The sequence below is a fragment of the Gadus macrocephalus genome, chromosome 12 (genome assembly GCF_031168955.1).
Source record: "Gadus macrocephalus chromosome 12, ASM3116895v1".
Classification (NCBI taxonomy): Eukaryota; Metazoa; Chordata; class Actinopteri; order Gadiformes; family Gadidae; genus Gadus; species Gadus macrocephalus.
The window spans coordinates 16,751,151-16,776,183 of record NC_082393.1 but is presented as its reverse complement, the minus strand read 5'-3'; the positions used below and the strand labels follow the sequence as shown (position 1 = coordinate 16,776,183).

The window sequence follows — 25,033 nt, the reverse complement described above, 5'->3', positions numbered from 1 at the left end:
GAGGAGCTGGCGACCAGGATGTCGTCCAAATACACGAAAACGAAGGGCATCTCCCTGAGCGCCGAGTCCATTAACCGCTGAAAGGTCTGAGCCGTGTTCCTGAGCCCGAACGGCATACGCAGGAACTCGAACAACCCGAACGGCGTCACCACCGCTGTCTTGACGATGTCCGAGGGATGCACCGGCACCTGGTGGTAACCGCGCACCAGGTCCACCTTCGAGAAGACCCGCTTGCCCGCCAGGTGTGCTGAGAAGTCCTGGATGTGCGGGATTGGGTAGCGGTCGGGCGTGGTAGCGTCGTTCAGGCGGCGGTAATCCCCACAAGGTCGCCACCCGCCGTCTGGCTTGGGAACGATGTGGAGTGGTGAGGCCCAGGGGCTGTCCGAGCGGCGGATGATGCCCAGGCGCTCCATGTTGGCGAACTCCGACTTAGCGACTTTCAGCCTGTCGGGGTTGAGTCGTTGGGCCCTAGCGTAGACGGGTGGGCCCTTGGTGTCTATATGATGCTCCACACCATGTTTCGCCGTGACCGCGGAAAAGGTAGGTCGGGTTATACCGGGGAACTCCCTGAGCAGGCGTTGATATTCGTCCCCCTCTGAGAGGGAGCTGGAGAGCCCGCCGTAAGCCGCCCGACCGCGGGCACATTCAAACGATGAGAACGTCCGTGCGTCCACCAGGTTGTTTTTCACGTCTACAAGCAGATTGTGCGCACAAAGGAAATCCGCGCCGAGGAGGGGAAAGGAGATGTCGGCCGTGACAAAATCCCACCTGAATCGCTGGCCTCCAAAGCACAGGTCTGCGGTCTTTGTACCATACGTGCGGATGGGTGTGTCGTTAGCGGACCTCAACTGTGGACCGTGGACGCCAGGGGCGGTGTCCTCCACCGTAGCCGGCAGGACGCTCCTCTGAGCCCCGGTGTCGCAAAGAAACTCGCGGCCGGAGAGGGCGTCCCTGATGAACAATAACCGGGTTGACGTGCCTGCACTCACAGCCACTAAAGAGCGCAAGCCTTGGCGTTTCCCGTCGGCTTGAAGTTGCACGGGGACCGGCACCTCTTTGCCTTAGCGCCGAAACGTGCGTGGAAATAGCACATACCATTGCTGGCACTGCCATCGGCGGCTACTGGGGCTCTGTTGGTCAGCCTGTCCCTGTCCGGTGGGTAGGCACTGCGTGTTGGGGCTAGCACTTCGGGTGCGAAACTCTGCGAAACTCTGAGCAGCCAGGAAAAAACGGTCGGCTTCATCCCCCAACGCTCGTGGCTCAGTAATCCTCGTGCCCGCGAGCGCCGTCAGGACCTGCGGTGGCATGTGTTGGAGGAACAGATCCATGAAGAGGAAGTTAGGTTCTTCAGCACCCAGCAGGTTGAGCATCATCTCCATATGTTCAGAGGGTTTGCTGTCCCCGAGGCCCCGAATAGCCAACAAGCGTTGGGCCCGCTCTGATTGTGACAGCCCAAAAGTCTTCAATAGGAAGGCTTTGAGGTCCCTGTACTTGCCGTGGTCCGGGGGATTCGCTATGAAATTCGCCGCCCGGGTCGCAGTGGATCTCCCCAGCGCCGACACGACGTGGTAGTAACGTGGTAGTAGCGTGTGGTGTCGTCCGTGACGTCACGGATGGCGAACTGCGCCTCTGTCTGCGCGAACCACGCCGTCGGTGAAAACTCCCAGAAGTCCGGCAACTTCATAAAAGCATTATTCGCCATGTTCGTTTTGGTCTCTGAAGCTTCAGCGAGACCTTCGTCGGGGTCACCAGTGTAGTGCCGAGAGACGGGAGTCGGAGGCGGAGTATCCAGCACAAAGTTTTGATGAACACAATACAAAAGGACGTTCAATCGTAAAGTCAAAACCGGACTAAACTGGACGGTCGTTCCGTCCGCTAAACGGGTCCGTGCTAAACACCCCCCCCACCCATAGTTCCGTGGGTGAATTATGTCAACCACCACACTATTATTTTAAAATGAAAGAGGGGTTTTGTTTTATATAATTGTTTTATATTGTATAGGTCGCTGATGGAGGGAAACCCATCGCAACGGAATTCCGGGTCGGATACATCTGATCGTGTGTGTGTGTGTGTGTGTGTGTGTGTGTGTGTGTGTGTGTGTGTGTGTGTGTGTGTGTGTGTGTGTGTGTGTGTGTGTGTTTCTATTCTACTCTCGCTCGTTCGTAATTCTTATATCAATAGCCTACTCTCCAATAATATAATAAAAGGCTATATATGAAAATTGAGAAACGGCAATCTCATACAATCTTTTTCAAGCCACTGATTGTTTATATGTAGGGTACAGCTGGCTTGCCGTGTGAATACGCATAACTCTTCATTTATATTCATTCAAAATATTAATATAGTCACCTATTTTAAAACTAAAGAAAGTGTTTTGTTTTATATAATTTGTTGATATTGTTCAGTAGTTATATGCCTACATGAAGCCGTAGCACAGTTAACAGACGAGCTGAGCTGGTGACGTCATCGAGTCCGCTGCTGCAGGTGCGTACTCCCGTCCTCGGAAGTGTTTACGCCTACTACGTAAGTCTGCGAGTACGTAGTAGGCGTACTAGGAATTGAGAAACGGCCTAGCTCTCATTCCAGACCGTACGATCCTGAATCCTCAAACTCCAGACTTCTGAGTCGAAAGTCGAAGATCTCCCAGCTCTCTTGCGGCATTTCTCGAAGGCACGCCCCCTTTTTGATTAAACGTTAAATGGCTTAAATCAAGTGAAGGGATTGAAAAAAGTTCAAAAGTCTAAATGGAGTAAACAATGTAAACATGCACACCATTTAAGAAAAAGTAAATGGTTCGAAACACATTAAGTGACCTCTGAATGAAAAGCGGAAAGCATTGCTAAAAATGCAGAAAGGTAAAATGAATTGAACTGAAGAATCTGAAATGTCAAATGTATTGCCCTGCACTGTGTGTGTGTGTGTGTGTGTGTGTGTGTGTGTGTGTGTGTGTGTGTGTGTGTGTGTGTGTGTGTGTGTGTGTGTGTGTGTGTGTGTGTGTGTGTGTGTGTGTGTGTCTTTAAGAGAAAGCAACACTGCCTGAACATCCTCCAAAAGTAGCCCAATCTGGCGGGAAAAACCGCACAATCTGGCAACACTGCTGAACGTCATCACGCTGCGTAAATCAATGAGACCAACTGAAACTAAAACTGGGATTCTGAAAAAAGTTTAAATGATATCGAAATTCCGTTTGGATATTATGGAAGCATATATGTAGCAAGATTCAAATGGCAATGCAATTTGCAATTTGCAATTCAATAAGTAATTACGTTATGCAATTGACAATGCATTATGCAATTTCATAATGTAATTTGTAAATACGTTATTCAAAGTGTATTTTAATATGCAAAGTGACAATGCAATCCTCAATTAAATTTGCAAAAGTTATAACAATAAAAATACAATAACATTTTGTCGAATTCTTTGAGTTCCTTTATTCAAATTGAAAAGCTATAGCGTCCTCGTGATTGCAATCCACTTCGCCACTCTCCGTGCGTTGTGATATTCAAATGACATTTCAATCCGCAAAACGAACGCTTTGCAAAATATTTGGCAAAACGTTTTGCAAAACGTTTTCCAAAAAGTCAATATGCAAAGTGGCAAACGTATCAGCCAATCAGCGTCTGGGCGGGAACTACGTCACTTTCTATTGCCTCCAAGGGTATCTCCGCGGTGGGTCTCCCGACCCTATGTTTCGCACCCAGTGCCTGTAGCACTTGGGAAATCTTTGTGTTTACCACACTGGCGTCAAAACGTACCAGTGAGGATAAGTCGTCTATCCTATGTCCCAGAACACACACTCAGAGGGGCAGGAGCCGTGGCCCACATCCATGTCCCGAAGATTGGGGAGGCGGACGATGCTGAGGCCTTCCTCGAGACCTTCCAGGGAGTGGCCGAGATCTCGAGATGGCCTTGTCAGGAGTGGGCTTACCGTCTCCTGCCACTCCTGACGGAGGAGGCCCAGCTCGCAGCCCACAGTCAACGGGATTTCGACACTGTCACCAAGGCCATCCGGGACCGGCTTGGCCTAAACCCCGAAGAACATCGATGCCGGGACCGACCCTTCGTCTATGCCCAGCAGCTGTGGGAAGAGCGAGGAGGTGGCTAGCCCCGGACCAGAACACGCCGGAGGAGGTCGTGGAACAGGTGAACCTAGAGAGGTTTATCGAGGGGCTTTCCGCCAGAACCTCCGCCTGGATCTGGTACCACCGGCCCGAGGGCTTCGCGGCGGCGGTCAACCTAGCGGAGAGCCACCTGGCCCCCCCTCCGACGGCCCAGCAACCACCAACACCGGGCCCGCCCACCGGTGCAGCCGCCCTGCGGTTAGACCGACCAACCCCAGCGCCAAGGGCGAAATGGGGGGCCTTCGGTTCAGAGTCGGCACGTGAATCGCCTTCTCTCCCCTCTCTGCAGATGGGCACTCAGACGGCAGGGGAGGTGTGGGGAGGGGAGGTGTTGGCGGTGTGGACGGCCTGGCCACTTTCGGCGAGAGTGCCCTATGATGGAGGAGTACCAGGCGCTGTTGGATTCGGGCTGCATGCAGACCATGATCCATCAGCGCCTGGTGCGATCCGAGGCATTGGTGGAGGCATCGAGCGTTCAGGTGAGGTGTATACACAGGGATGTTCACGAGTATCCCTTGGTCCCCATCGAAATTCGTTATGGGGGGAAAAAGCATAGAGTCAAGGCGGTGGTTAGTCCGAGCCTCACGCATCCCCTGATTCTAGGGTTGGATTGGGCTGGGTTTCCACAGGCTGTTAGGGGGACTACGGGACACGACAGGTAGGGACATGTAAGTCGGGGGCTGTGTTCTGTGCCGATACGGGGGCGTCTGACGCTGTTCAGGGACCGGGGGCGGCGGGGGATCCTCAACCCGAGGTCCCAGCGCCGAGGTTCCCACCGGTGGAGGATTTCCCCCTCGAGCAGTCTCGTGACGCTACCCTACGCTCAGCCTACGACCAGGTGATAGCCGTTGATGGTACTCGGGTACAGCCAGACGCAGTGCTGACTTACCCACACTTTGTGGTAGTTAGGGATAGGCTTTATCGGGTGGGTCGTGACACTCAGAGTGAGGAGATTGTCACCCAATTGCTGGTACAGAGGAGCCATTTGGGGTACGATAAAACACTCAACCGGATAATGGCTCGGTTCTATTGGCTGGGGATTTGGGCGGAGGTGCGCAGGTGGTGCGCCTCCAGTCCCGAGTGTCAGTTGGTGAATCCCCCGGCCGTCCCCTGGGCTCCCTTGCGGTCCCTCCCCTTGGTAGAAGCCCCCTTCGACCGCATTGGCACGGACATTATCGGGCCATTAGAACGTTCCGCACAGGGGTATCGATTTGTGTTAGTCCTGATCGACTACGCAACTCGATACCCGGAAGCAATTCCGTTGCGCAACATCTCCGCGAAGCGTGTTGCGCAGTTGTTGTTTCATGTCATATCGCGGGTGGGAATCCCAAAAGAGATTCTCACTGAACAGGGCACAAATTTCATGTCACACACGATTAGGGAGCTTTGCGGGTTGTTGAAGGTCAAGGCCATCCGCACGAGCGTCTATCACCCAGCCACGGACGGCTTGTGTGAGAGGTTTAACCGGACGTTAAAGTCCATGATCCGTAAATTCGTACGCGAGGATGCTCGGAATTGGCATCAATGGCTAGACCTTCTGTTGTTTGCAGTGCAGGAAGTGCCTCATGCTTCCACAGGGTTTTCCCCCATTTAAGTTGCTCTATGGGCGCAAGCCCAGGGGCGTCCTGGACCTCATTAAAGAAAACTGGGAGGAGGGGTCCAGTGACAGCAAAAACGAAATACAGTACGTCATGGACTTGCGTGCAAAGCTTCACTCACTAGGGGTATTGTCACGTGAGCACTTGCACCGAGCCCAGGAGAGTCAGAGATGCCTGTACGACAGAGGGACTAGATTACGCGATCTCACACCGGGGGACAAGGTCCTTGTGCTGCTGCCCACCTCTAGCACCAAATGACTCGCGAAGTGGCAAGGACCCTTTGTAGTCACACGGCGAGTCGGGGACGTGGATTACGAGGTAGCGCGGTCGAACAGGGGCGAAAACAAACTGATATACCATATCAATCTCCTTAAGAGGTGGAACAATGCGGTCCCTGTCGCGTTCGCGATGACGCTACCAGAGAGAGAGGAGCACGGTCCGGAAGTCCCTGCTCCAGACCCCACCCCTCCAGTCGGTCGAGGGGAGGATCTCTCTGTGAGTCAGGCGGAGGACGTTGCCAGGCTGCAACGCCAGTTCGCCAACGTGTTTTCGCCCCGGTCCGGTCGCACCCCGTTAATCACTCATGACATCGAGACGCAACCCGGGTTAACGGTCCGGATACGCCCCTACAGGTTGCACAAGCAAGACGTGGTACGGTGCGAATTGGCCACAATGTTAGATTTGGGCGTGGTCGAGGAGTCCCACAGTGACTGGTGCAGCCCCGTCGTGCTTGTGGGGAAGCCGGACGGGTCTGTCCGGTTCTGTGTAGATTACCGTAGGGTGAACGCGGTGTCGAAGTTCCTGTAGAATTAACGTTGACCGACCCGTGGTTTGCTGGACTGCCGGGCGATCGCATCAGAGTTCGCCAGGAACGCAGCCCGGGACCGCGTTGGAGCGGAGTTATAATTTATGCTGAAAGACTTGTCTTGTGTTGAACTGCTGGGGACCGAAATAAACAGTCTGCGGATTACCAACACAAACCCGGTGTCCAAGCGCTCATTGACTCTTGTTAAAGCTAGATTTTCAAAACTGTCCGAAATCAATGTTTACCATTGTCATACTTTCTCCATACTGGCACGTATCTAAGATAATAACCTATAGCCACAGGCTAAAAAAAAGTATTTTGTTGTGGTTAGATCGTTAAATTAGTTAATAAACGTATACTTCCTTTCGCAAGGCAAGTAAAAGAAAGGAATTAAGCAAGCTTTCTGTCTGAGCTCCATGTTAGTTTTTAAACTGAATATCTGGCACCCCCTAATGATGGTGTTGCATTATCGACATTGCATCATTAAATATGATTAATGGTATGTTCTATAGAATTGTAGTTTATAATCTGAAGTAAACAAATGTCGCCAATAGAAAATGTGGATAACTATTTCATAGGACAATATATACATCTCTATAATCATTGGTAAGTTTTTTGCCACAACCTGGTTAAATATGCCTTTGCATGACATATGACAAATACAGTATTCTCACATAACCTACTATCAGTTAAGTAGTTTTACCATATTCTGGTAAACTATGCATCAATTTATCAACGTATTCTTGAAGCCAAAATAAATAGTTTATAGTTAAACATAAAATGGTAAGTACAATTATAACAAGTAGCAATTCATATTATTGTTGACATCAAATTATTGAGTTCGTTTTTTTTATGAATATTGTGCTATATCTTGTTATGTCAAAGTACTTATCTTTAAGCATTCTATAAGATAAACCTACAAGATTATTATGACTTTGTGTGAATGTCATTATTGTGTCAATGTGAATGTTATTATCATTATCAGAAATGGTCAACGTTTTGCAATCTACTGAGGAGGTGTACAAAGTCATGAACTTTGACCTACTAGTTTTGTCTTGCAAAAAGGCAGGTACATTGTTAAACGGTCACGCCTGTCCACATCCCCTAAGGCAGAGAGAGTCATGTATGACTGGAAGTAGGCCTAGGTCTCAACTTTTTTCATGGTCATTGCTGGTATGTTCATATGCCTCTAGCTTTCTTGTTATAATCTACCACCTTTTGTGAATTTGAATGGACACTGCCTTATGTTTGTGAATATTAAGATCCCTTACATGCCATTTTCAAACACATTTGCTTTCCCATGGACATAAAACAGAAACATAAAGCACACACGCAGAAAGCTTTGAGTCATTTAATTGATGTGTGACGTAATAGCGCTCCTCTCACTGGAGGTGTTGTCGTTTTGAATAATCTACCTGACATGTTGTTGCACTTTGTAGCTGATTATGTCGTACATGTGTTATCGGTTGTGATGAGTGGATACAAATGTTGAACTGAAGATATGCAGTACACACACACAACATTTCCCCTCCAACTATTAACATATGTCCGGGCCGCAAGAAAGCTGGGAGATTTCCCCACTTTAAACTCGGAAGGCTGGTGTCCGAGGCATCTGGAACACACCATAAACGTACTAAACACAGGCTCTTTGTTTTCAATTGCTGAGCAGCTTCTCAGATTACAGTAGCAGGTCTACCGTAGCCTGGAGATTGTGTTTCAGGAAGAATGTTCAAAAAGGGGCAAAAGAGGAAGGGAGGGGCATAGGGCAGATGAGGAGAACATGAAAGATAGGAATGAAAAAGAAAAAACCTGCACCATTCATTACGCAGGTCAAACTGTCCTTGCGCTGTGTAAACAATATAGCGCACGTATTCTCAACATTACCTTGCCATACCTTTTCCCCTACCACTTTCTCTCCCTCCCTCTCTCTATCCCCCCGCCTCTCTCTCTCTCTCTCTCTCTCTCTCTCCCCCTCCCCCTCTCCCTCTCTCTCTCTCTCTCTCTCTCTCTCTCTCTCTCTCTCTCTCTCTCAGAACACCCACACAAAAAGACTGACAACATTGCCGTTGTCAGGGTAACAGGCACAGACAGGTTGCAAACCTGTCATGACCATTTTGAAATCGAATGGCTTTGTTCAGTTTCAAGGTGATTTTTCTTTTAGTTTGATTGAATTATTACTGAAAATACATTGTACAATGCAGATCCTCTTTGATTACCTTTAAAAGCCTAAATCACAAGCAGGCCTCCAATTGTGCCCTTGGCTTTTGCTGCCCCACACATACAATGTGGTTTAGTAAAAACAATAGACTACGGCAGTTAACAATAGCTTTTAGGAGCAGATCCAGCTAGGTTTAAGGTGTGTCTCTCACTGAGAACTGGTTGTCTTTCAGTGCAGGTAAGCTACACCAGCAATTCGTTCATTTCCCATCACGGGACATGTCTAAACTCATTGCACCAACTCATATACCCATTGGTTTAGTGTGTATTTAGTGTGTTTTGTGTGAGTATGTGTGCGTTTGTGCGAGTTTGCGTGTGTGCGTGCGTGTGTGTCAGACATCTTGCACTCATTTATGTATGATTCAGTGTTTGCGTGTCCACACAGTTATGTTGTGGAAACAAATGCCAACGGAAGGATGGAAAGTAAAGGGTGTTACCTGTGGAACCTGTTCTCCAGCATAAATTGTAAGCATGCCAAAATCATGCCCTGGGAGTGTGATATCACACATTTGGGTAAATAAGATAATTGTATGACCAGACTATCATATGTGCGTTGATGAAACAAGCTACCTACAACTCCATAAGATCTGCAGAGTCCTGACTGATCTTCACAAAACCTTTAAAGACCCATCTCTTCCCAGAACCTCTTGTTGACTGACTTCTTCACTTCGAGGTTGTAGCACTATGCAGATCATGTATAATAACCTTCCTGAGATGCATTCTGCACTTTTTTTAAAAGGCTTTTTTAACTAAGCCAAACCGGTTTGGATGCGTTTGTTTGGTGTCTGCTAAATGACTACGTAAAGTCAACGTAACTTGGCTAAGGTGTTTTCAGTCATTCAAGCTATACTCTGAGTCTGAAAAGTTACGATTGCAATGGTTGATTCCAGTACAGTTTGTTTTAAGTCCTTGTTTCGTGTTTGGTTGTTGTCCTTGTGTTTTCCTGTGTCTCCCCTCTCGTTCTCTGCAGGTGTCACACCATTGGCTGTTCCTCCACCATCGTTCAACCCCCTGTCCAATCCGGCGGGTGCTGTCTGTCGGCCAATTAGTGTCATCAGGCCTTGATAACTTGCACCTGTTTTCTTCATTGTAACACTCTGTTGTCTGCCTGTTTGTTTGCTGTGTGATGCTCCCTTATTTCCTTTGTGTTATAGGTAAGATACCCTTGGGTGTACACTACCATCACATAGTTTTTCTCTGTTATCACATCAGATTAGAAGCGGCGCCACCCTCTGTCTGTATTAGCTAGGTTGTGTGTGGGCACTAGTTGTAACGTTATTTTTGCTTTCTTTGATTTGGCTCCGCTTATAGTTCAATATTCCCCTTGGCGCAATACTTGCCAAATAAATACACCTATGTATTTAGTTTGCTGTTGTGCCGTGCTTTATTGTTCTCCCAGTCAGTCCAACAGCAACATGTGTTATGGTTCCCCCCCTTAATAATTATTTTATGAGATAGAGGGATTAGATAGTATCTTATTCTCGCGAGTTCACAATTTGGTCTGCTTTGTGTGCTAGGTCTTATCGGAGCATCCGTTCACCCACATCCAGACTGAAGGACAGTTTCTATTTTCAGGCCATCAGGCTCTTGTCCAGGGCCCAGTTTCCCGATAACGTGTGATCTTCGCTCGTACGATCTTTCTCACGATGGATCTTTCGAACCATCGTTAATTTCTTTGGAGCGTTTCCCGAAACTCCCCTTAACATGAACGCGCATTCGCTGCACTCACAACGTTCGTAGGATTGTACCTGTCCACTGACATGGTGCTGAACTAACTATTTCTCTGCTGATCAACACTACGTATCGTAACAAATAAATTGTAAAAAGACGCCTTGTGAAGTCATTTTTTCGTTTGGCAAGTAGCCGCACATTATCGAAAATAAGCCCCTTCAGGTCGAAGCACCTCCGTTTCGTGTCGGTGTCCGGTTCGGCTTATTTTACCGATAATGACCGGCGTTCTATTATCCCACTTAACGTCAATATTACTCTGCATGTGGAAGGGAAAATAGCTTTGTTTGTAATTACAATATTATGCTGCTGTATTTTCAGAGACCCCCACAGATATTTGAGTTTGCTGCTTTCATGGGAGCCAGACCTCTCTCTATGGGAGCTCCGCTCCCACTGGCTCCCACCTAACTCGAACCCTGGCTCGAGGTCTTTTTACACTGCCGAGCCGGTTCGGTCGCAGCTTGGCATGCCCGGCGATTTCACCTTCTTATCTCAAGTTTCCTGTGTAAAACCGAGGGGGTCAAATCCCCCGTTCGTCACGGCGCGGGGTTTCTTGGTTCACTGGGGAAGGCGGGGCTGTGCACGGAGTCTCTGACCTCTTTAGAATAATTTGTATTATTGCATACTCCCGAATGTTTTCATTTTTTATGAATACACCCGCATGCAATAATGAGTTCACTCTATAGTAGGCTAACGATGCTCTTAGCGTCCTACGAGTACCCTGGAGCACTCGTTAGCTACGAGCGTTTTCACGACGTTCGTTACCTACGATGCTTTCGGGAAACGGTGTGAAAACTGTACGATGCTCGTACGACGCACTTCACGATCCACTTAGGCTAACGATGCTTTCGGGAAACTGGGCCCAGACTCTGAGTGCCAACTTGCTGTTACTATTACTCTGCTCATTCACTTTACTGTCACTAAATAATTGTTATATTATTGTATAGGCTGCCATTATCCACCCCATGCTGCTTGATATGTTGTCCGAATGATATTATTCTATATTTTTTCGATTGTAGTATATATATATTTGTATATGTACTATATTATATGTAGGGGTTAGGAAAGGCATAGGTGTTCACCGAGTTGGTTTAGATGACCTGGTGCTCAGGGCTTGGGGCCTAATGCTGGTGCGATCTGGTAGGTTGCCGGTGTTTTGCATCGTCTAAAGCTTTTCAGTGCCAAGTTTGATCCTGTGTTTCTCTGTGTGACTGGTAATAAAATACTCAAACTTGAACTTGCAATGCTGATACCATGCTGTCAATTTAGAAGCAAGTAACTTACAGTAAATGTCCTTCAAGGTATACCAACAAGAATTAAACATATTTGAAAAATGTCTTATAGTAACAGTGTTGTTTTTGGCAGGCATTTTAGATTTAGTTTTAGTCTTAGTCTTTTTGACGAAATGCTTCTTAGTTTTAGTCCCATTTTAGTCATTTCTATCTTTGAAAGTTTTAGTCTAGTTTTAGTCTGACGAAAACTCAAAAGGTTTTAGTCTAGTTTTAGTCCGACGAAAACTCGTCGGACTGTCGCACTCGTCGCACACGGCACACGTGTGTGCCGTGTGCGTGCAGGCGCAGCTGCGCGCGAGCGAGGCTTTTAGTGTGTGATGGGGGCGTGACTGTTAGGACAAGCAGCTCGCTCCATTTCTCCATTTCTTTTCCGCATATTATAGTTGGCGGGAAAAAAGCATGTTTTGAAACTTTGTTCGTCCACTCACTAACAATTTAGTCTCGTCTAGTTCTCGTCTGACGAAAATGTCTACATTTTTCGTCACATTTTAGTCTTTATATGGCTTTGGTGACGTTCGTCTTAGTCTCATTTTCGTCATGGAAAAAAGGGGTCTGACGACGTCATTTTCGTTTTCGTCTTGCCTGACGAAAACAACACTGTATAGTAACCAGTCAATATAAACATAGAAGAAACTATAACACATAGCACAAAGAAGCCACTGGCAATTGTTGGGGTTGTTTCAACATCATGTGATTCAAAGCAGCTGACTTTGTATATTTCCACATGCAGTATGCGCATTATTGGCACTAACTGCCACCAAATGTGTCTGTGCTGCGCTATGAAACCACAGGCACCGCTGTCTTGTTCAGAATTGATATCTATGCTTATTCTTTGCTCTATTTTTGGTTCCATTTCTCCACCCTTCAGTGGGGAATTGGAACCCAGCTGACTACTGCAGGTTTCACATGTAGGAAGCAGTCTGAGATTCTCTGGGCCAAGTAGTCAATGGAGAATAGTTTACTACTTTTACTCAGTGTTTTTTTTTGTTGATATTATTCCATGGCTTTTCATTTTTAATAAATATATATATTCTCTCTTTGTGCACTAGGCCTCAGAGCGTCTGTTCACACGCATCCAGATTGAAGGATAGTTTCTATTTTCAGACTGTGACTGCCCATTACATATTGATAATATATGCTGCCTTGCAGCATATATTATCCAACCCATGCTGCTTGATATGTTGTTGTCCGTAAGATATGAGTATATATTTTATTTGATAGTAGTAAATATTGATATGTTTATGTATATTATGTGCAGGGGACATGGAGAGGAATAGGTGTTCACCGAGTTGGATTATATGACATGGTGCTCAGGGCTTGGGGCCTAATGCTAGTTCAATCCGGTAGGTTCCCGATGAAAATGTTACTAGTTTACTCATTCGTTTTCTTCAATAATATTCCATGGCTTTTCATTTCATTTTTAGTGAATATATATGTATACATTTGATATACTCCTAATTCAAGGAGTGCAACTCTTTTTCCCCCTATATTTTAAAATATTTGATAGCTAAACATTAGGATGTATCGATGTTTTGCAGTGTTTTGCAGTGTATTATGTTTTTCCTAATACAGTCAAAGAATGATCACTACATTTTATATATAGGTATAAAATTGCGTGAGGCACTCACAAATGATCCAAACCACTAGTGTAACACCATGTGTTTTATGCCCAGGAGTATCTGTGCCAGGCTTTCTATATCTGTTTTTCATCTCTCTCTCTCTCTTCCTCTCTCCCCCCCGCCTCCCCCCACTTGCACGAAACAGTGCCAGGGGTGACTCATCCTTGCCTTTCCAGACACGCCTTCAGCTAGAACCACACCTCGCCACGCCCTTCTTTCTCTTTCTCTCTTTCTGTCTGTGCCAAACAAACAAATGATCAAAGTCAATATTTCAAGTAGGTTTTATGACAAATCCATACCATTGATATGTCTTAATGAATACATCATTAGTAATATTATCATAGGGCCTACTGTAAAGCACAAAATCCATCACATTAGGCTTACTTTGGAACAAAATAAGACTAACAAGAAAGATTCACACGCCATAGCATACCCCCCTTCTTTGACGTGACCGAGTTTGTGCCATGCCTGAGGGCCATGATGAATGGCATGATTATTAGATGAGTATGTCTGGATGTTTGAAGTTATCTGTACACAGACTGCTATGCCTCTCTCTCTCTCTCTCTCTCTCTCTCTCTCTCTCTCGCTCTCTCTCTCGCTCTCGCTCTCTCTCTCTGTCTGTGTCAGAGACGCACAAACCCGTTCTGCCCCACAGGTGAGGGTGTGTGTCGAGAGTCCGTGACGCTGTTGACATAACACGCGGGTGTCCTCATATTACCGTCGTAGCATCACAACCTGCTCACACACTCTGCACTGACTCCTCGGGACTTCTGCACTAAAGACACAACCGTGGAGTAAGACTGGCAGTGGATTTCCGATTGGACCCTGTAATTTCTTCAGACGTTTATAGGACACCATTTCGGTCATGATTAGAGTTTTTTCGTTGATTTCTGTTTTGTCGGTGTTGGCGGCGCTGGCGGTGAGTTTCTAAAACATTTGAATTGAACCAGAAGTAGCCTAATAGGCTCATGTTTACCTTGATCGTTTGTTCTGTTTCTGTTCAATACATGTCTTACATTCAGCGACTTTAGTTATTTAGCCTGTCGATTGATGACAATAAGCGACTTTATCGATGTCACTTCATCGACACGGAATACCTTTCAGGCAGGTTGGTAACGCTGCCTGCCGGAATCCAATCCCTCTCTTCCTGTTGTACGCTCAGTGATAGGTTGCCATAGCAACGCAAGTGAAGGAGGCCTGAAGCCAGAACATAAAGCATATTGTACTGCAGAAGACAGTGCTCAACACGTCCTCACCCAGGGGAAAACAGCAACCCCTGCTTGGATATGTTAGCTGTTGTTCACCGTGTATTCAGACTGTGGTCCATGGTATCCGGCATACTTCTAACGAGAAATAAGGATGGATAATGGATAATTTAGATCAGTGTTACTCAACTGGTGGGTCACGCCCCAAATGTCGGTCAGGGACTGGGTGTCCGTGACCCACATTTGTGTGCAAGAAAAGAATAGGACTAAAGAAATTGATGTGCTTTGAATGCAGGCATGAAAGTATTTGTTTGTTTATGTTTAAATAATGACGTGTATGTGTATGAGCGTTTGCTAACCCATTTTCTGATCAAAACATTTACTTGGTTTGAATTGTAGAAAAGTGGGTCGTGACTTAATGAACATGGTCAATTGTGGGTCCCAAGCCCAGAACAGTGGATTAAGATGATAAGATTAAGATGATAAAATGAATGTAAAACTAGCCGCAACTTATTACATAACTTACTTATGCCATGCTACAGACGATATGTCCTTTGACCAAATACCACACGACTTTCCTTAAAGTTGCCACTCCTTAACTTAACCAACAACCAGTTTTTCTTTCCTTTGTCATATTCAACATATCCGTATGGTAGTCGAGAAATAAGCCCATAATTTTAGGAGTGGCAGGGTGGTGCCAGACATGCCTCAAAGAATTAGTCGTTCAGAAAGTGTTTTGACCAAACAAAGACTTCTTTGTCTGTGTTGAAACAGCATTCTGATACATAGATACCTATAAATGCATCTTACTTATAACATTACCAAGCGCTTTTATATAACATAAGACACAAATTAATCATGACACACAAATACATTTGTTGCCCAACCAGGGGTCATCCTTATCAAGATGATCTCAATCAAGGCATATCTTAACCTATAACATTTTTCTCCATTGTGGCTGCAGATTCTTGCCGATGTGGTAAAGGGTAATTTCCCAGACCAACTTGTGAGAAATAAAAGAGAATGGATCATTCCTCCAACCAAACTCTTGGAAAACAAAGACTACAGCACAGAAAAGTATATTGCCAAGGTAGTAAAAAACAGTTAGGTAACGGTCTCTAAGCTCTGACTTGAGTATGTGAGGTATGTTCAGCAGCAGGCTTTAACCACTCAAGCTGGCACTGCCAATTTTAAGATAAATCTGATTAAAATGTGAAACCTGTCATCATGTAAATGAATACTTACAAAACACATTACAAAGACTGCATCAGAAAAATTGTCTTTCTTTTTCAGATTCGATCAGACAACCAATACACCATTGGGGATGTACGGTACTCTCTGCATGGAGTGGGGGCTGACCAGTATCCCTACAACGTGTTTTTTGTAGACGAAAACACTGGATTTGTGAAGATGACGCGTTCTCTAGACCGAGAGATTTTCCATCAGTACAATGTATGTAGCTTTAATGTTCATTAACATTAATAATTTGACATTAGCCCATACATTAACTCAATCAGGTGCATGTCACTCATGTTACATGTACCCATTGTGTAATAACCAAGTGATTTGATGAAAAATACAAATAAATAAATACGAGTGTGAAAGATAAACGGTGGTTGGAGGGATGAAGCGGTTATATGGATGATTATGACAATTCTTGTCCCAATGTTTTTTAGCTATCCGGCATGGCAACATGGAAAAATGGCACGAAGGCAGAGTCTGAAATCGATCTCAGGGTTGTCGTACTGGATGAAAACGACTGCACGCCCGTTTTTCCTAAAAGCCAAGATGGGTCGGTCTCTGAACTCAGCCAACCAGGCAAGTGTTTGAAACTCTTCAAAATAGTTTGCAATAAGATGAACTACACAAAGAACAATTGAATGACCAGTCAATTTATATTGACTTTATTCCTATTTTCGCAGGTACATTCGTAATGCAAATAAAAGCAACGGACGATGATGAGGCTAATAATCCAAACTCTCAGATCCGTTACAGCATAATAGCGCAAGACCCACCAGGAGACATGTTTTACATTGATGACCAAGGACAGCTCCTAGTCAAAGAGTCCACCCTTGACAGAGAGGTACACATCAGTATTGCAAGGCAGATATAAAAACATACTGCTAATGTCTCTAACAGACAATAGTATTTGTTTAACATAGAGTTGGATGTATTATGATGAGCACAAGTGGGGATGTCACAGTACAGATGCAAACCTCAAAGCTAGGACAACTTGCTGGAAAGTTGCAGGAATTTGGCACTTTGGAAACAGTGGACAGACTTTAATACTTCTGTTAAATTAAAAGATTGTCTTTGGTTTCAGCATCAAGACACTTACACCCTGAAGGTGCTTGGAAAGGACTTGAACGGTGCAGCAGGAGGGAATGAGGGAACAGGAACCATCGTAATAAAGATCAAGGATGTGAATGACAACGTCCCGACTCTGGAGAAAGAAGAGGTAGCTTTGTTTGATACAAGGCCTTCTATATATGTATAGTCTGGTTGTTGCACTATCTAGACAGCAGAAAAATCTCAGCCGGGTTTGTGTGTGTGTGTCTGTGATTAGCCATTATACACTGTTTCAAAATCTACCCTGCCTTTGACTTGTTGACAAGTGGGAGACTACACATAGATGTATGCTGGATAGATCCGTTAACTAGCCTACCCAGTGGACTGTAGCAAATGTTGCTTCTCTATCCATCATACATCTAGGCGGACTCTTCCATCTTCCATCCATTACAAATTCTGCAAGGCAGAATTTCTAATTGCTAATCACTTTCACATCTGGTGGGTAATAGGGCCCCTTTTACACCCATAACCCTTTTGATCAAGGATTACCATGTTCACTTTACAAATAAAGTGGGGTTATAACTTTGACATAATTGAGATACACACAAACACACACATACAGATATTTCTGTGCAGACCTCTCTATTCTTAATTTCAAAACTTTAAGCACATTGAGACAAAGAAATTGATTACCGAAATATACTGGGTGGTATCACCTCAATGTTGAATGCTGACATTAGGATTGTCCTATTTGAAACATGTGTTTCACCCTGCAGTACTCTGGTAGCATTAAGGAAAACACAAAAGGCGTGGAGGTTATGAGAATAAAAGCACAGGACCTGGACATTGAAAATACTGAAAACTGGGAAGCTGTGTTCGATATTGTCAAAGGCAACGAGGCTGGCTACTTCAGCATCAAAACAGATCCTATAACCAACGAGGGTATCCTCATGCTTGACAAGGTAGGCGATTTTGTGCCAAAAGTTGAGTGTAACTATGCATTTAATATTTGGTTGTACAATTAGCATTTTCCGTATTTGACATAATATGGTGTAAAAATGTTCAATATACCTAACTTACCTTACCTCAAAACGAATATAAAAATCATCAATAGAATTAACTGAACAATACTGATGTATTTAGTCATGTATAGGCTTCTATCAATCAATGTCCTAATTTTTAACCATATTTTTTGGTTTTTGTTAATCAAGTTTTTGTATTGGTGGTGTCTGATTTTGTGTCACTAAAATAGGCTGTGGACTTCGAGGACGTAAAGGATATTCAACTAGGATTGGCTGTGAAAAACAAAGCCGAGATGTTCGGCGGTGGTGGTGGGTCAGGTGCTGGAGTGGGTTCAGGCGGGGGTGGAGGCACGGGTGGGGGCGGGGGTGGAGGCACGGGTGGAGGCGGGGGTGGAGGCACGGGTGGAGGCACGGGTGGAGGTGGAGGTGCTGGAGGAGGAACTAGTGGAGGAGGAGGAACAGGTGGAACAGGAGGCACCAGTGGAACTACCTCCACCAAGTCCTACCCAATAAAGATCAATGTTTTGAACGAACCCGAGGGACCACGTTTCGACCCTCAAGTCAAAGCCATTCCCATCTCTGAGGGCGGAAGCACTTTTAACCTTAACGATGTCGTCGGCAAATACCCAGCGATAGATGGAGATACCGGAAAAGAGGCTGAGAATGTCAGGTCAGCACAAGTATATGAACATATTAGATGTATAATATATATTCTATGTCTTCCACCCCACCTGTACGGCAGCCAATACATTAATCTGTATAATATTAAGCCTTTTGTATTAGACTACAGGAAATACATTTGTTCATGACAATATTCTGAAGTATTTTTCCGCCTCTTCACAGATACGCAAAAGGACTTGACCCTGGCAACTGGCTAACTATTGACCCATTGACATCAGAGATTAGACTCAACAAGATGCCCGACAGAGAGTCTAAGTATCTGCAGAACGGGACATACTACGCCAAAGTGCTCTGCATTACAGAAGGTATATGCTGCCACCCTGTGGCATTCCTTGACTCAATGATTTAGGTAATAGCGTCATGTCATCAGAGGGATAGTACAAAATGGGATATTACAAAACGGCATGTGATAAATAAAGGGGAATACAATCAAAATAGCAAAAAAATTACAACTCGACGTTATCTGAACTGCAGTAAAATTTATAAAAAGTAGATTGATATTGATATTATGTCCTTCATTGCCTTGTTGTGCCGGTTCTAGATATGCCCTCAGTAACAGCCACGGGAACCATAGCAATCCAGGTGGAGGACTTCAACGATCACTGCCCCAAGCTGACAAGCAATGTAGAGAGCATGTGCACCACCGCTGATGCCGTCACTGTGTCTGCCGTGGACGAGGACGCAGACCCTAACTCGGCTCCTTTCACCTTCTTAATCCTCCCAGAGGGGACCAAGGGCAAGTGGGTTGCTGAGCATTTAAATGGTAAGGGGACCAGGATGGTATTCTAATCATGCCGCTATCCCCCCAAAAGGGGTTTGCAGGCTCATATTTAGTCAGACAAATCAGACTATAGCTTAATATCTAAAGTCTGGGTTATCGAGCAGCGCCCCTTGCAGTTTTTGTTCTCCTGTACGAATCCTACACACAAATCATGTACATTAACCCCCTAATCCTAAACAAACTCTAGACTAAAAAAACATTGGGACAAGAAAACAATCTTGAGAAGCATCTCCCAATCTGAGGAAGATTTATTTACTGCTATGGATGCCAATTGGGCAGGCATAAAATAGTAACAAGATAACAAAAGTTAGGGGAAAACAGATTGATGGTAGTTAATAATAATCAAATCCTTTTATTAGTGTTATTAATGTTTGATGATGAGAATTGCTGAGATGAATAGACACGAGACAACAATAAAGCAAAGGTGCTTAAGAGGATAATTCCAAGCTCTGCAGTTCAAAATATTTAAATTACACTGTCCTTCTCAATTATATCCAATAGGAATAGTAAATAGTTATGTGTGGTAAATGTTTGACATTTGAATTACCGTTTACTTTGATAATAACAACATAATCACATAGTGTAGGTGTGGCATCTAGGACTCTTTTTGTTAAAGGCTAGAAATGTTCACCTTGGGATATTTGTCACCATATAACCTTTAGTAGGCTGACATGGAACCACATTAAAGAAGCTTAGAAACACTGAAAAGAAATAACGGAGGTTTAGCCTTTAATGACATGTTCTACATGAATAAACCATAACAACATGAATGAATGCCTGTCCTGGCAGGAACCTCAGCTATCCTGAGGTCTCAGGAGACCATGTGGCCGGGCTCCTACGAGGTGTACGTGGAGGTACAAGACCAGCAGGGCGAGGTGTGCCCCGAGCGGCAGAAGGTGAAGGTGGAGGTGTGCACCTGTGAGGATGGGAAGACATGCGGCCCACTAGGCCTTGGCGGTCAAGTCGGCAAATCGTCAGTGCTGGGGCCGGCGGCCATCGGCCTGATCTTTTTGGGATTGCTCATGCTGCTGCGTGAGTGACATTTACATGGTATAACTTACAGTTTAGAATAACGTTCTTCCAGAGGAATTTTTTTCCAAATTAATTATGAGAAGATATGCCCTACAAACCAAAAAAGTATGGTTTTGAAATCTTCCTTTGCTCCATGGTATCACACATGAAATACCATGAAATGATTTATTGAATCTTAATGATCAGTTTATTCTTTGACACTCAATTCAGTTTTTTTCAAGTTCAAAACACATCACAGGAGCATAGACAGATGTGTCACACTGACGTCCTAATTGACTTTGCGCAACAAACACAATTTGAATCCAACCAGCCTAGCTGGTGTTTTTCAGCCCCACCCTTCCTTCAAGTCCAAACAAGTAGTGCAAAAGTACAACTGCCATGTGTCGGTTGCATTTCCCATGCTGTTGGGTTTGGGATATGTGTAGGAACAAGAACAATTATAAAATAAGCTTAAAGGAACATTACACAAAGTTGACAAATTAACCTACAAGGTCAAATGAGACCACATGATTGATTTTATGAAACATTTTTCATGAGTAGATGTTTTGATATTTAAAACACAATTAATCATGCATCTTGAAGAAATGTGTTTCCACATTTACATTGGTTACATACAAATATTCTATTCTATTCTATTCTTATTTTACCAACAAATTATTTTGCACAAGCTGCTGACATTGGGATTGAAACACAGAAACCTTTGTCTTGCAGTCCTTAAAATAGACTAACCTGAATAATTATGTGGTACTGATTGTATCCCAGAAACTGATTTTCTTTTTGATCCATAGTCATGGCTCTGTTACTGCTGTTCTGCCACTGTGGAGGCCCAGGGACTTTCCCAGGGGGCTTTGCCGAGATGCCCTTTGACACCAAACCAAACCTCATGACATACCACACAGAGGGACAGGGCGAAAACACGGTAATGCTTGACTTTGTTTGAAACCATTTGCTGCCAAAAGCAGTTTAGGATAGAGTGATCTGAGTTCTTGCAATGACATAGCAACCCAATCCAATGTTATGAGTACCTGTGACAACATATGCTCATATTCAAGATTTGCATGACGTTAGTTTGGCCTACTGCAGATTGGGATGGACTACAATGTTAATGAAAGTCTTAGGAGATCTCTCCTGCATGATATCAGCTTTTATGTAAAGAATAAGACTCCCCATGATTGGACAATTTCTGGAGTTCTAATGTTTATGTTTGCTCTTTGTTTCAACAGGAAGTCCCGTTGCTCAATATGCCAACACATATGGATACTGAGGTTACCAAAATGGCTGGGATGGGAACCCAGCAGCCGCCACCTGATTTCATGATGGGAGGGAAGTTCCAACAATCCACTTCCTCCATGGGAGGTGTGCTCTACCAAGACGGCAATTCCGTATCAGGCGGCTACGGAAATTCGACGTTGAGAAGAGTTGAGAACGGCTACTACTCCGAGTTTGACGGGAGGGAAAGCGCTGCAGCGGTAGAGAAGTTCAGTGGATTCGCTTTACCAGAGAGCTATCTAGGAAACTATTATACACAGGTGAGGAAAAGTGCCTGTTTGGACGAGAAGATCATTGAAGTATTTCGAAAAATCCCATTTTACACGGGGATTGCAAACCTCCTTTCCACCATTGATTGCCAACCTGTTGTGGTCTTATTAGTGTGGTTGCAAAGCAAGTCCCACTATTATTATCATGTTTCTGATTATTTCCTCCCACAGTAAATGCACATGGCGACATGTCAGTTTTATTTGTGTGCATGTCTACAGTATTAATACAACATTCCTGAAGTTTTACTGTCTGCTAAAATTTCTGTTCTTGTAAATTGTGTTTTTCTTTCTATAGAAGGCAAGCTTTGCACCAGAAAACCAAGCTGTGAAGGACAGCCTGCTTGTGTACGACTATGAGGGCCAGGACTCCCCTGTTGGGTCCATTGGCTGCTGCAGTCTCCTGGAAGCTGACAATGACCTGCAGTTCCTGGACAACTTGGGACCCAAGTTTAAAACCCTTGCCGAGGTGTGCGGTGGCAAGGAGGAGACAACTGAAGTCAAACCAGTGCTCCGCACTCCTCTGAACACGATGACCACTCCAAGAACCATTGACACCACGGCCACACTGAGAAGTACCATCTCTACTCAGCAGCAGCCTCAACCCCAACCCCAACCCAAACCTCAACCATTGCCCCCACCCCAGCCCCAGACGATTACTCAGAACACAGAACACAGAGCGGTCCGGAACACAACCCACAAATCAAAAACCGTGTTGGAAGGTGTAAACTCAGTGGGAGGAGGCATGGCCGGCCAAGGCCAGACGCTTCTGATGCAACAGCCACCTGTCTACTACACCACCGCACCTGTAATGCAGCCAATGCATTACATAATGCAGCCGCAAATGCAAAACACCATGTACCTAGCAAACAGCCCAGCGACCACCAACATGCAGGGAATGATGTTGGTGAATGGAGGCGCCCCCGGAGCTACTCAGGGGCTGATAATGCAGGGCCAGAGTGTGGGCCAAGGTGGCGGTGCTGTGATCCAGACAGGCCCCCTTCCCCAGGGCATGATGGTGGTAGAGGGCCAGGTCCCTGCGGGCTCCCAGCAATTGCTTCAGGGGCAAACATACCTGGTCCAAGGTGGTACACTCAAACATGGTCTGTCGGCTTCCCAAAGCAGGTTGGTGGTGGAGGGGCAGAACATGACCCCCGTTGGCCAGGGGATTCGCATAGAAGGGGGCGGTGGTGCCATCCAAACAGGAAGCCTGCCCCATGGCGTGATAGTGGTTGAAGGGCACGGCGGCTCCCAGCAGATGCTCCAGGGTCATGGACAGACGTACGTGGTTCAGGGTGGTTCACGCCAAGGGGGTCTGTCTACCGTTGGCCAAAGCAGGATGGTGGTGGAGGGGCAGAACATCGGTGAAGGGTCACTGGTCCACAACAACGGCACGGCCTTCGATCCCTTGCTACAGATGGGTTCTATCAAATCCGTTGTGCACAAAAAAAGAGTGGTTACTACTGAGAAAATAACTCAGTAAAAAGTGGGATGCTATCGTGAGTCAATCGTGATGTTGGAACATTATTAAGTATTCTGGCAAGTTTAAAGTATTCTGGCAAGTTCAGGCAAGATAAGTTCTCGTTTTTTATAAGATTTTCAGAGGTTGCAATAAAACTTGGCATGTTTCTTTAATTGGTTGAGGGCAAGTTACAGCATATTTTTGTTGAAATATTTATCATGCACGCAGAGCTAATTCTTGGTATATGTGGGTAGATAATCATTTAATATGTCACATGTCTATAATAAATATAGACATATTTTTTATGCTTTAATCTTTTTAGACAAGGTAAACATGTACTATGCAATGCATGTGAGTCGTTCGTCTGACTTTTTTGTATTCGTATCCAAGGATTTTAATGGAGAGCATTTCTTAACCAAACCAATGCCTTGCATTGTAAAAAATAGTAGCTCCTGCGTTTTATAATGTCTTTGTACACATTGAAACATGTTGTATTTCATTCATGAACTGAAAGGTGTATTTTAATACCCAAAACAACTGTAATGTAAAATGCAGATCGAGCTCTTGAGCTATGTTGCCTCATCATAAATTGTATAATAGTCATTTCCAAAGCCATCAACAATCAGATTAGAATAAGCAGTTCAATAATGGGAATAACATTCCGGAACAGACGCCACACATTATCCAGCCAATGTGTGCAACAGGCAGTTATTTATAAATGTATTTAACTGTCAATTCCAGTTTTGAATCGTTACTCAGCAAATGATGTTTACTGTATGCATATTATTATTTTAAGAATATTTTATACATGTACATTAGTCTATGCTGAACTGGGAAATGTTAACAGCATGATGCCTTTTTTTGTAGATCATTTCTCTAGTTTGCAGCAAGCAAACTAAAAGGTACATATACAGCTCTGTTACAAAACATTTTTTTTCAGCACTAAAAAGCTTCAGTAATTTTTCGAATTTTGCCAAATTGCAATAAAAGATAATCAAACTACAGATTGCTATACCAATTATTAGACTATTTTCAAAATTGCTGAAGGGGAACCTTTTGTCACTCATCTAATGATGTTTTCTGCCTCCTTCTCGATCAGTAGCGTGACTATCTCGCAGCTGATCTCCCCAATGATGCTTGAGTATAGGTTAGACCCTGAAGGATATACATTTATTGGCAGGGTTTGGAGACTCAGTGAATCCCCCAAAAGGCATGAAAAGTATTCAAGACAGGGCTTGCACAATGGAGAATACAGCTTCTTCTTAAACTTCATCTCAATGGGATAATGTAACTTGGGGAATACTCCTGCATGTATGCATGAGAAACTAGTACAATAGCATTTTAAGAATGAGGAGATAATGGGTATTGTTAAAGCCTCGCTGGAGAAGGTAATAGTAGTAGCAGTTTAATTAGCGAAGAAGTCTCTAAAAGTCTAACGTAAAAGTGCAAAGAACTTCAGTATTCAAATCAACCTTACAAGGAAAACTCAAATTTGTATAGTAACAGAAACGTATAGACTAGAATAGATAAATCAATGTCCAGCCCCTCCATGTCACATGTTTTTACCCTTTCCTTTGCCAAGTTACATCAAAGTCACAGGTAAATGAATGTTGCTGACTTGGTCACATATGGGAGGGGATAGGTTG

General features: G+C 44.7%; 1 protein-coding gene across 1 annotated transcript; it reads left to right on the top strand.

Moving 5' to 3' along the window:
* The first annotated feature begins 14,022 nt into the window (after nt 1–14,022).
* On the top strand, nt 14,023–24,391 carry LOC132468676 (desmoglein-2.1-like). The gene is made up of 14 exons (XM_060066434.1): nt 14,023–14,299; nt 15,550–15,675; nt 15,879–16,037; nt 16,262–16,403; nt 16,508–16,668; nt 16,909–17,043; nt 17,651–17,836; nt 18,127–18,566; nt 18,740–18,882; nt 19,119–19,340; nt 20,148–20,390; nt 21,179–21,309; nt 21,614–21,919; nt 22,224–24,391. The coding sequence occupies exons 1-14, from the start codon at nt 14,246–14,248 to the stop codon at nt 23,406–23,408; spliced, it is 3,633 nt and encodes a 1,210-aa protein (XP_059922417.1). The 5' UTR covers nt 14,023–14,245; the 3' UTR covers nt 23,409–24,391.
* The last annotated feature ends 642 nt before the right edge of the window (nt 24,392–25,033 follow it).